We start from the raw sequence: 13170 nt of genomic DNA on the forward strand, positions 1-13170 counted from the left end.
TGTAAAATTACTATTTTTTCCTTCCCATACTCTAGTTATTAGAAGCAAATTACTATGACCTTATTTGATTTTAACCAATTTTTCAATTACAGAAAAGGCTAAAAGAGAATTTGGTATAAAAAACTGATTTTTTTAGACACTAAAATACGTGGACTCTACTTAAACCACCCTTTTAAAAAACTGATACCTTGAGTTGCTGAATGGTTCGCTGTTTCATATCCATTTCCTGAGAACACTGGTTTTTCTTTTTCTCCAGTTCATTCATTTTAATCCTCAGTAATTTTTCCTCATCACGCATTAGAGATACCTACAAAGTAATGATTATAAAACAAATTTTTTTAAAAATGCTTTTTGTTTAAAATTAATGGCCACTGATTCAAAGATTCATGTCCTTAAAAACTCATTAAAGGGGCCGCTGGGGGGAAAGGGGGAATTATCTGTAATACTTTCAACAATAAAGATAAATTTCTTTAAAAAATATATTTTATTGTTTTTTGCCGAAATCGGTTTGGCTCAGTGGATAGGGCGTCGGCCTGCGGACTGAAAGGTCCCAGGTTCGATTCCGGTCAAGGGCATGTACCTGGGTTGCGGGCACATCCCCAGTAGGAGATGTGCAGGAGGCAGCTGATCGATGTTTCTCTCTCATCGATGTTTCTAACTCTCTATCCCTCTCCCTTCCTCTCTGTAAAAAATCAATAAAATATATTTAAAAAAAAAATATATTTTATTGATTTTTTACAGAGAGGGAGGGAGAGGGATAGAGAGTTAGAAACATCGATGAGAGAGAAACATCGATCAGCTGCCTCCTGCACACTCCCCACAGAGTATTGCCCGCAACCAAGGTACATGCCCTTGACCGGAATCTAACTTGGGACCCTTGAGTCCGCAGGCCGATGCTTTATCCACTGAGCCAAACCGGTTAGGGCGATAAAGATAAATTTTTAAAAACATTAACAAATTAGATTCTAACATAGTATAAGATATGGCTTCAAATTATCAGGATATTTCCTAATACTCTAAAGGAGAATGCATATGAAGAAATAATTTTCTTCTTACATTTTAAGAATTTCAAACACTTGTAAGTGTTCTCAAAAAAGAATCAACATAGCATCTTGCATGCAACAGCAAAATCATTATCATGGAAAAGTCAACAAAGATATTCCAGGGAGAAATTATTGACTCACATTTCCAAGGTTTATTGATATATAAGGAAAACCATCTTTACCATTTAAATTGAATGCACAGCTTTCAAAGAGCCTACCTCTTTCTGTACTTGCTTAATCTGTTTTTTGGCATCAGTCAGTTTCTCTTTCAGCTCAGCATTATCTTCTTCCTTCCTCTGAAGATCTGCTTTCAGATTCTGGATAAGGGCAGAGCTTGCAGAGAGCTCCTCTTTCAATCTATAAAACACAAACCACTTTCCTATAGTGACACACCATTAATCACTTTGTATCATACTTGTGAGAAGGTAACAATCTACAAAATTACATCTTTTCACAAATTTAGAATGTCCAAACCATGAATGAGTCCTTTAGAGAAAATTTCAGATTCTATAAAAAGATCTTTGCACATAACTTGGCTCCAAAGATTTATATAAACGAAGTCCAAGTCTTCACTCATCTCAAATGCTATACTGCATCAGATTAAGTTATGCCCACCTAAATTACTTAAAAGCTACATAACAAAATCCATACAATGAATGCTTTGCATATTATAAATATTTGAGTAACATTTAGCTTACTTTTCTATCTCTTGCCAGTTGGTTTCTTTTTCTTCTTCCTTTAATTGAAGGGAATGCTTTGCATCTTCCCAATTATTTGTTAACCGTGTGATTTCTTGTTTCAACTTGACTTCCCTTTCATCTAAATCTTTGATGTTTTTGATACAATCCTGATGATCTGCTTGAAATGCCTTTAGATTTTTTTCTAGTTCCAAGATGATAGATGCTTTTTCCAAAATTTCTTGTTCTAACTTGGTTGAATGACTACATTCAACTTTCTGAGTTCCTAATATGGCTTCAAGTTCATTTATTTTCACTTTATAGCAGGCAATCTCTTGTGTGAGTTCTGAAAGTGCTCTTTTTCCCTCAACTACTTGCTGTACTTGAACATTGAGACTAACATTTTTTTCTTGCAATTCTTCCTTCAGCTGCTGTATAAGACTTTCTTTTCCTTTTAGTAGGTCATCTTGATTTTTATTTTCTGTTTTTAGTCTCTTGTTATCATCCTCATAGCATTTTAATTCTGCTTGTAATTTTTCAATTTGTTGTTCCAGTTCCTGGATCTGATGACTTTTTTTGGAGGAGGCCTTTACAATCTCCTTACATTCTTCCCAAATGGCATCAATACTAGAGTGGAAAGAACTTTCCCTATTAGGTTTAACCTGCTTACTTACCAAATAATCATTATCCAAAGGGTGTAACTTTGTATTTGGCAAATCATCCTCCTGAGAACCACGTGAGAGATCCTGGAGATTGAGTAAATCTATGTTTGAGATCTGAGAAAATGAATCAAGGGTTCGTAGTTCATCTATTTTTGCTTGCATTAATTTTATTTGTGAAACATTATGAGTGATGGTTCTTCTAGCGACTTCTATCTCCTCTGACAACTTCATGATCTTTTCCTCCTGTTCTTGATTTATACCTCTCTGCATTTGTAATTCAGAAATTGCATTGTCATAAGTTGACTGAATTTGTTGGACATCTATACTTAAAGAAAAGCTCTCCTTCTTAGAAAAAGAAAGCTCCTGCTGCAAAGCAACAATCTGTTTACTTAATTCTGCTTTTTCTTCCTTTTCATTTCTAAGTTCATTCTCAACAGTGAGTAATCTTGCTTTCAGCTCTTCATTATCATTATTTTCTTGTACGACTTGAATGTTTTCCTCATTTTCTGAAATGCTCTCTTGCATTTCTTCACTTTTCTTTTGGTCTTCAGTGACAGTTGGACTAATGTGTACAGGTCCTTTAAAAATAGGAAAATTGCTATTAATCTGGCAAACCTTAAACTAAAAAGTAAACAGATAAGCCAATATTCAAACATAGAAAACATGAAAGCAAACTTTTAATGAAAAACACAAACTACTGAGTGAAAAAACTAAGCCCATTTTTGTAAAAACTACAGTTCTGTAAGATAATGGAAAGAGTTAGCATATTTTATAACTTCGAGTATTATTTAAATTTCCCACCACAAATCTTTTCTTTTTTTAATATATTATTAATTTCAGAGAGGAAAGGAGAGGGAGAGAGAGATAGAAACATCAATGATGAAAGAGAATCACTGATCGGTTGCCTCTTGCACATCCCCTACTGGGGATCAAACCCACAACCAGGCATGTGCCCTTGACTGGAATCGAACCTGGAACCCTTCAGTCCACAGGATGCTCTATCCACTCAGCCAAACCAAACCAGTGAGGGCTAAAAGTTACTTTTAATGTTCATTTTGACAAGTTAATTCACCTCATTCATACAACTGTCGAGTAAAAATTACGTTCAAGTTTTTCTCATAGATTGTAAGATTAAATCCTGAAACATAATTCTCAGTTCTCTAGATACATAAATTTATATATATATCCAATATTTATTTATTTATTTATTATTTATTTATTTATTCCTTCATTTATTTTAATCCTCACCCAAGGCCATTTTCTTTTTTTTCTTCCCCTGAGGCCATTTTCATTGATTTTTAGAGAGAGAAGGAGGAAGGGAGGGAAAGCGAGAAAAAGAGAGAGAGAGAGAGAGAGAGAGAGAGAGAGAGAGAGAGAGAGAGAGAGAGAGACATTGATGAAATAAAAACATCAATAGGTTACCTCCCATACATGCCCCAACTGAGAATCAAATCTGCAACCTACGCATGTGCCCTCACGTGTAATCAGACCTGCAACCTTTTGGTGTACGGGACATTGCTCCACCAACTGATCCACCCAGCCAGGGCCACAAATTTATCTTTATATGTTTTCATACAACTTCCATTACTATAATCAGGGTCTGGTGGTTATCTCAAATCCTAGGAAATTACTTCAAAACATGTAAGAATCTGACTCTGTGGTTCCAATTTTATTTTTTCCTTTTCTGTTTGACTTCATGGTTTGATGTTTAAACTTTCTACACATTGCTCTGATATAATCAACTACATATGTCCTTTTGGCCTTTATTCACTGTTGATTTCACCTGCTTTTATTTAATGTCCTCACTAAGCATGTAAGATTCATATTCCTCAGGCTTAAATGTCCCAGATATAATATGAAATACAAGCAATACTATTCCAAAAAAACAAGACAGTTTTTTGGGGGTGGGGGGTTGGCTTGAAATCCTACTCGTTAAAAAACCTATTACTTTCAGTGCAATGAATAAAAAAAGTATATTTTAGCCCTGGCTGGTGTTTTTTCACAAATACAACCCATATTCTTTTCCTTCACCAACTGTCTAAATGCTTTTGGGCAGCTGTAATTGTGTGATCCCATTTATGGGATTCCCAAGATCTCTTTTCTTAAATACAGGCTGATTGTAAAAGTTCATTGGACAGCCATAACCGGTTTGGCTCAGTGGATAGAGCATCGGCCTTCGGACTGAGGGGTCCCGGGTTCGATTCCGGTCAAGGGCATGTACCTTGGTTGCGGGCACATCCCCAGTGGGAGGTGTGCAGGAGGCAGCTGATCGATGTTTCTCTCTCATCGATGTTTCTAACTCTCTATCTCTCTTCCTCCCTCTCTGTAAAAAAATCAATAAAATATATTTAAAAAAAAAAAGTTCATTGGACAAAATTTTATTATCAATAATTTACATGGCGGCCTTAGCCGGTTTGGCTCAGCGGATAGAGCGTCGGCCTGCGGACTCAAGGGTCCCAGGTTCGATTCCGGTCAAGGGCATGTACCTGGGTTGCGGGCACATCCCCAGTAGGGGGTGTGCAAGAGGCAGCTGAATCGATGTTTCTCTCTCATCGATGTTTCTAACTTGCTATCCCTCTCCCTTCCTCTCTGTAAAAAAAAATCAATAAAATATACTTTTAAAAAAATAAAATAAATAATTTGCATGGCTGTCTCTTGCCTCAGAGAGAACAGCAGAAACATGGAATTACCCGTTGTATAGCCTCACTTCCTTGGATTCTCGGTTTATTCTAAGAATTCCAGCTACTCTGAAATCTTCAAGATTTGCCCTTATTTACTTTTATAACAAAGCTGCCCACTAAATCTAATAGATTTTTAATAATAATCTTGAACCAATGTATTATTTTTCATTAGATCTCCCAGCATCTTATAAAGGTGTGGCAAGTCATCCCAAAGTGAAATAACCTGGTCTTCTCCACTGGTTCACTCCTGTTCTACTTTCCATGCAACCTAATTCTCTATTTGATAATATTTTCATTCCTATGAATTCATCAATGGAAATAACTAATTGAGAAAACCAAATGATGATGTTAAGAGTCCTGGATGATTTTTTTTCTCATAATAGACATGTTTTTTAAAAAATCCTATTACCCTTTAAAAAGACAAGATATAAAAATGTCTGAACTCTTATTAGGAATGGAGATGGGATCTAAGCAACTTTAAAATGACAACAAACAGAAATCCCAAGCTCACAAATACATCCCGACTATCCTGAGGGAAGAGATTTGAGTTATGCATACTATATACATGTAGTCCCTACACCCTGAAGTGAATACAGAAAGCTCCTGTTATCAAGTATATTGTTCCTATAATTTCACTATATTTCAAGAACCAGGATACATAGTGTGATCACTTCCTAAGTTATATAAATGTCCAACCACTATGTTATACACCTGAAACTAATATAATAATTATATGTCAACTGAAATGGGAAAAAATTTTAATTAAAAAAGAATCAAAATATAATGCAAAATACAAGGTAAACCAAACCAAAATATTTTTATCTGATTTTTTTTAGCTATTTGTACTATTTTTTCAAAAAATTTAAAAAGTTTTATTAGTATGTCAAAAGATTTATAGAATATATTCAGGACAGCCTTGTGAGGTAGAAATTAAAATCAATCCAGCAATAAAGATAGGAAAAACTCTACAGTATCTAGTTTACTTTTAAAAAGTAAACAAAAAGAAAGGAATACAGTTAACACTTTAATTCAATATTTACACTACATGCAACCTATATTCACACGGATTACTTCTTTTCATTGTAAAAAGTTAGTTTTGATTGAAAAATCCTAAATAGACTGTATCATATCTCTGGTTTGTCTCCTTTATCACTATCTGAAAATTATTTTTTGGACTGTTTGGTTACCAGTTTCCCCCAAGTATGGATACAGTGATCTCAAAAAGTAAATTCACTTTCATAGAGAAAAGGCTTTGTATTCCCTTTAAAAAAAAAAAAAAAACCAAACACTTATTTCTTAAATTAATTGGGGGGGAGGGGGTGACATTGGTCAACATGAACATATAAGTTTCAGGTGTGGGTTTCTATGTCATTGCACATCATCCAAAGTCAAATCTTCTCTGCATTTCCTTTTAAGAACAGAAAACATGTTTCCCATGGAACTATCAACCTCCTTCTATCCTAGTAGTTATAAGAGTCACATATTTTGTTCTGGATATCTTTTAGTAGCAGGTGGAGAGGAAAGAGGGTGGTTATATCTATAGTTTTTATGTGATCCCTTATGTAATCCCTATACTTTTTTTTTTTTTTTTTTTAGTATGTGGCCTAAACTATTTTCTGTTGGGTTCTTTTTTTTTATTATTGTTTTATTGCATAAAGTGTTACAAAGAGTATTACATATGTCTCCTTTTTTATACTTTTTAATAACATAAGTAATGGAGAAATAGCCAAAGTGGTTGTGATTTTAAGAAGTAATAAAAATTTGTTATGTTAGCTAAACTTACTCAAATCTACTCACATCCAAATTATTTAGCTATAGTTCTTAAATAATCTTCTTCATGAATGGGTTATCTTTAGGACTGATCATCTGTGTATAACACTGGCTCCTGGCCAATTCCTAGTTATCTACATTCTCAACTAGTCTGACACTGACAAAGATGAATGAAAAAGAGGAAGAATGCAATGGAAATCACAGCAAGGTTATCCTCCCAGTAGCAAAGCACACCTCTTTCAATGGATGACAGAAGGTATATGCATATTTGTCTCAATCTATTAGCTCACACAAGCATAATATATCCTACAAAACATTTACCTAATGCTGTATTATCCTTAAGTCACCTACTTTTGAAAACATTCATTTTACTGAGGTTCTGTGAGGTGTGTAGTATGTTGGTGTATTACCCACCTGTTTTCATCCTTGACAACCTCAGGAGGCAAGTACTGTATACTTTATTTAACTAATGTCCAAAGTTAAGACTTAACTCACCCATTTTTCTCAAGGTGAAGCAGCTAGCCAGGTTTCTAAAGCTAATGCACTTTCTCTGAGAAAGCCCTACCCCCCTGTATCATACTACAAAAGTTTTCCAAAAGAAATAATGAACAGTTTAGAAAGAATGTAAATGCTGGTATGTTCTTCCACATATACAGGTAGAGAGTAAGCATGTACCCACTTTTTTTTTAAAATAAATTCTATAGTAACAGAATTGATTCGAGCACATTTGTCTTTAGTAGTATTTAGTTCAAAGTCTTCCTGTCAGATTTCCTTTTCTCCAAATAAAAAAGATGCAAAGGTAGAAAGCAATGTAGAAATATTTGGGTGAAAAAAAGGTGCTATCATTATGAAAATGAAAGTGATATGTTTTAACTATTATAAGCAGAGAAGTAAAAGAATTACAGGCATGCAAAAGTGATAAAAGCACAATATCTAAAAATATATTTATTATAATAAAAGAGCTTTAAATACACCCATCCTCAGGTTCATAACATATTAGCATAAATATTAGTGACATTTAGATTTCTTCAGGGTTTTTTCCCTAGACAAGTAAATGTCCTCCATTTGCATCTGTTCTGCTTACTGGTTTAGGAATTAGCTTTCTTATAGGCCTCTTGTTGGCAAATGAAGCAGTACCTTTCTTAGCTGGTGGCTCATCTTGCTGAAATTCATTTTCGTTTAATCTTTTTCTTCCTGAATAAGTTTTACTTTTGTTGTCCTTAGGCATTTCAACTGGTTCATTATAAGCCAATTTATTGTTTATTATTACAGATGTACCAGCCTTGTCCTAAAATAAAATAAATTCATATTAATTCACATATAGAAAGCTACAATAAATGTAAAAACTATATAAACTGTTTGATAGTGCATCATAGAAGTTTTATTTTCAAATTTGTTGAAACACTTTTCTAAGTTATTTCTTATATCTCACCCTAAGATAACTGAGGACTCTCAAATGAGTAATGTTAAATAATGTGTACACTCACTAAGGACAAGAAAACGTTGTCTTAAAATCAGTTAAGCATGTAGTTTCACCTGACATGTAAAAACTAATTCATCTTTAGATTTTCTAAGGTGATCGGGTACATTATAGACTTGTTTTGGGACAGCTATAGAACCCTAAAACAACTACCCCTTAGTCACATTTTTAATGTGGTTTGAAAAGAAAAATACGAAAACACTACAATAAAATTATTCCTTTATACTTTTACTTAAAATCTTCAGGCCCCACTCTAGAAATTCAATAGTTAGGTTTTGTAACCAAAGCTGCTCAAAGATAAGCAGTATTGTCTCACTTTTAGAACTCCCAGAAAAAGTTTTGACCTTAGTCTCTAGCCTTGTATAGTCAAAGATATACAGACTTTAAATTTGAGTTGTTAGTTTATCTAAATGATAAAAATCTTTGAGATTTTTATTTTTTTAAGGCAGATACTATGCCTCCCTAAAAGGCTAGCAGAAAGGAGGTACAATACAGGTTATCCAGAAAGAGGAAGGGTAAAACTCAGCAGTTAAGTGCAAGTCTATAGTAATCAAAGGTATGGTAAAAGCAAGGATTTTTTTTTTTAATGTAAAAATTACTTAAATCCCTATATACTGTTAGCAATCAGTTTTGAAAAAAACTTTATGGAGAAAAAACTTCATCCTATATAATAGAAGGCTAATATGCAAATACACCTAATGGCGGAACAACCAAAACAACCAAACAACCGGTCAGTATGATGTGCACTGGCCACCAGGGGGCGTGCGCAGAACATGGCAGGTGTCGGCCGCAGTGAGATGGTGGAGCAAGTGAGCGGGGGTGCCAGACCAAGGCTCGCTGTCATCGCAGCGAGCCCGTGGACCACATTTCCTTTCAAGGTGCATGAATTCGTGCACTGGGACCTTGTTTACATTATAAAATCAGCAAATAGCCCTAAGGCCGTGGTCGGCAAACTGCGGCTCATGAGCCACATGCGACTTTTTGGCCCCTTGAGTGTGGCTCTTCCTAAGCCTTAGGAGTACCCTAATTAAGTTAATAACAATGTACCTACCTATATAGTTTAAGTTTAAAAAATTTGGCTCTCAAATGAAATTTCAATCGTTGTACTGTTGATATTTGGCTCGGTTGACTAATGAGTTTGCCGACCACTGCCCTAGGGGTTTGACTCAGTGGCTAGAGTGTCGGCCTGTGCACTGAAGGGTCTTGGGTTCGGGTCCAGTCAAGGGCACATGCCTGGGTTGCAGGCTCAATCCCTAGTAGGAGGCGTGCAGGAGGCAGCCAATCAATTCTCTCTCATCATTGATGTTTCAATCCCTCTCTCCTCTCACTTCCTCTCTGAAATAAAACTATATTTTAAAAAATAAATAAATAAAATTAGCAAACACTACTCTTGAGCTATAAATAAAATGACTTTTAAGTCATAAAGTAATGGATTATTGAAAAAAATAAAAGCAACATTTTTTTAGCTATCCTTAAACAAAGAATATCATGAAGAACAACCTCCATACTTTCTCACAATTAGCATCTTGGCATCACTGACAAATGACAAAACCCTGGGATAGATGATCACAGCTCTGACAGAGCTAGAGAGTTTTGACTACATGACAGGGTCAGTTGTCTCCTTCCCCCACTCTAAGACCTATCACAATGGCCTGATTTTTTTTCCCCCTTCAAATTATTCAATCATCATCCCCCCCCCCCCCAAAAAAAAAATCTAACCTCCACAGCTCAGTTATTTGAAGGAGTGTCCTCTTCCAATACGTAGAGCAGTGATGGTGAACCTATGACACGCGTGTCAGAGGTGACACGCGAACTCATTTTTTTGGTTGATTTTTCTTTGTTAAATGGCATTTAAATATATAAAATAAATATCAAAAATATAAGTCTTTGTTTTACTATGGTTGCAAATATCAAAAAATTTCTATATGTGACACGGCACCAGAGTTAAGTTAGGGTTTTTCAAAATGCTGACACGCCGAGCTCAAAAGGTTCGCCATCACTGCCCTAGATCAACAGTTAATGAGCACACAGCCAGGTTACTTCGCACTTGTTTGTTTATGTATTTATGTGAGCAATTTAGCACCGTTATAAGTTAACAGATAACAGGATCTAGAGCAGTGATGGCGAACCTTTTGAGCTCGGCGTGTCAGCATTTTGAAAAACCCTAACTTAACTCTGGTGCCGTGTCACATATAGAAATTTTTTGACATTTGCAACCATAGTAAAACAAAGATTTATATTTTTGATATTTATTTTATATATTTAAATGCCATTTAACAAAGAAAAATCAACCAAAACAATGAGTTCACGTGTCACCTCTGACACGCATGTCATAGGTTCGCCATCACTGATCTAGAGCAAAGAGGCCAAATGCCCTCTTTGAAGTACTCAAAAAATTAAGATTTTCACAATAGTAAATTGAATTCAAAACCAAAATAAACAATTAAACATTCTTAGAAAATTAGCTTATTTAAGCTATTTTAAATTATTTTAGTCTCAACCAAAACATACTTTTTAATGTAATCTATAATGCAGAAGAATAAAGTAAAATTCTTACACTGCTTTTAAATGTGTTTTCCACATGAAATTTTAGGTTCTGGAAGTTAATAGTATCCTCTTTTTGATTAACTAAATCTTGCAACTCTTGAATTCTTTGATTCTGAATAATTATTTTCTTTGAAAAGAAGAAAAATAGCAATGGTTAGTAAATATATTTTAGGATAAAATACAATGCAGTTTTAGAATTCCTTCAAATTTAAAGACTGAGCAAAAATACCAAGGACCACACACTATGTACAGCATGACCTTATTTTTGTTTCAAACATAGTATGTTTAGCCTTGGCCCATATGGCTCAATTAGTTGGAGGTTCATTCCATGCACCAGTCATAGGTTCAATTCTCAGTCAGAGCACATATCTAGGTTGTGGGTTCAATCACAAGCTGTGTGTATGGGAGGCAACCAATTGATATATATCTCTCATATCGATGTTTCTTTCTCTCCTTTCCCCCCTCTCTAAAGATAAATAAATAACTGAAAATAAAGTGTTTATAAAAACAAAGGAAAGAATATAGCCTACTAGGTAAGAGGAATCTGTAATCAGACTCTCTGGGTTTGTATCCTAGTTTCTCTACCTTCTAGTGGGGGGGACCCTGGGTAAGTTATTTAATGTCTCTGTAAAAATAAAAAATAATAGTATCTATATCATAAAGTTCTTTTGAGGTTTAAATGAATATATGTAAAGCACAAGTCTAAAAGAGATACCAACCAACTTATTGGTATTCTCTCTTTTTTGTAATTTAGGAGAAAGATTACAGGGGACCTTTTTTATTTTCTATCTTGCATAGTTTAATATAACTAAATTTTTACAACTAGCATCTATTATTTTTATAGCTAGAAAAATAAAAGTTTAGGAGTTGTCTAAACAGTAGCTATAATGTCTTCTGCTACATTATTGTGGTTACTTCTTTAAATATAGATAGATATTAGATACGAAGACCCTGAGTATATCTATATCTGGTCATATCCTAAAATATTTAGTTCTTCAATAGGATGAATGTAAGTTAAAATAAGAAAACTCATGCCAGAGAAGGTCAGGAAACATAGTAACTGTAGAGCTCTAAATTAACTTCACCTCCATGTATACTTGTAATTTCATATTTAGATCTATCAATGTCAAAAATATACACAACCATTTGGAATGGTTATCTGATCTAAAGGTGCCAGAGATCTTCAGAATTCCAATGCTGCACACTGCTCAGGCCATATCCCATAGCTGTTGTTTTTTTTAAAATATACTTTTATTGATTTCAGAGAGGAAGGGAGAAGAAGAGAGCAATAGAAACATCAATGACTAGAAAGAAGCATTGATCAGCTATCTCCCGCATGCCCTAAACTGGGGATCGAGCCCACAACCCAGGCATGTTCCCTGACTGGGAATTGAACTGAGACCTCCTGATTCACAGGTTGCTCAACCACTGAGCCACACCACCTGCACCATATCCCATAATTTAAAACACTCAGTAATTTCAGACAAAATAAACACAGTTTAAATCATCACCATGCACCTAGCTTAAAAAAACAAAAAATGACATAGATCTGTCCAAGACAACTTTTAAGGGAAGACACGGAACATCAATCCCTTTAGTATAAACTTTTTAACAGGTGTATGTATGTGTGTATGTGTTCTATATAAATAAGTAAATATTTTCTGGAAGGCCTGAAGAAGCTTCCCAGTGGCCATCGCTGAAAAGGGGTATGTGGGTGAAGACACATATTTTTCAATTTTTTCAATCAATTAATTTATTATTTTATGTTTAAAATAAATGTACCTTGTTATAATTCATGTCCCTTCAATAACTTATCAATTTTCTTATCAAGATAAAAATAAAGCTTAAAGTATTACCTCATTAGATTTCTCAAGCTCTTGAACCAATGAATTTAAGTTAATTTCTGATTCTGTAAAAAATAAAATTATTGAACAAACAATTAAGCACCTAAAAAAAATTATCACTGAATAATCACAAAACAGAAGCCGCTACAGTAGACACTTCAACTAGTGTTATATTTAGAAAAAAGGATTTTGAAAGCACCAGAAGCACAGCATTCAGCTACTAATTCTATCACCAGAGGATAGTGTTTCTGAAAAAGCTACTTTAAACACTCAGAATAAAAATGAATGACATATGCTAAATAGTAAGAAATTTCTGGCATAACTTCAGAGAAGACAAGAAGCTAGTACCTTTCTGGACTGCTTTATAATGTAGAAGGCACAACTTACCTGCTATTTCCATTCTTTCATTTTTTTAAAAAATATGTTTTTATTGATTTCAGAGAGAGGAAGGAAAAGGGAGAGACAG

The 13170-nt window shown here is 34.5% G+C and overlaps 1 protein-coding gene across 9 annotated transcripts in view; it reads right to left on the minus strand.

The window, feature by feature from the left end:
• KIF20B (kinesin family member 20B) overlaps positions 1-13170 on the minus strand; it is a 62749-nt gene that overhangs the window by 25679 nt on the left and 23900 nt on the right. For 8 of the 9 annotated variants that reach the window (XM_036336649.1, XM_036336654.1, XM_036336653.1 and 5 more), the window contains exons 18-23: positions 12717-12769; positions 10871-10987; positions 7971-8121; positions 1742-2960; positions 1262-1400; positions 188-307 (exon numbers count right to left, since the gene is read on the minus strand). In XM_036336649.1, the coding sequence (XP_036192542.1) occupies positions 188-307; positions 1262-1400; positions 1742-2960; positions 7971-8121; positions 10871-10987; positions 12717-12769 (1799 nt within the window). The remainder of the gene's footprint in view (positions 1-187; positions 308-1261; positions 1401-1741; positions 2961-7970; positions 8122-10870; positions 10988-12716; positions 12770-13170) is intronic. The other variant, XM_036336652.1, reaches the window with a different exon arrangement.

Source organism: Myotis myotis, unplaced genomic scaffold (genome assembly GCF_014108235.1).
Source record: "Myotis myotis isolate mMyoMyo1 unplaced genomic scaffold, mMyoMyo1.p scaffold_m19_p_15, whole genome shotgun sequence".
NCBI lineage: Eukaryota > Metazoa > Chordata > Mammalia > Chiroptera > Vespertilionidae > Myotis > Myotis myotis.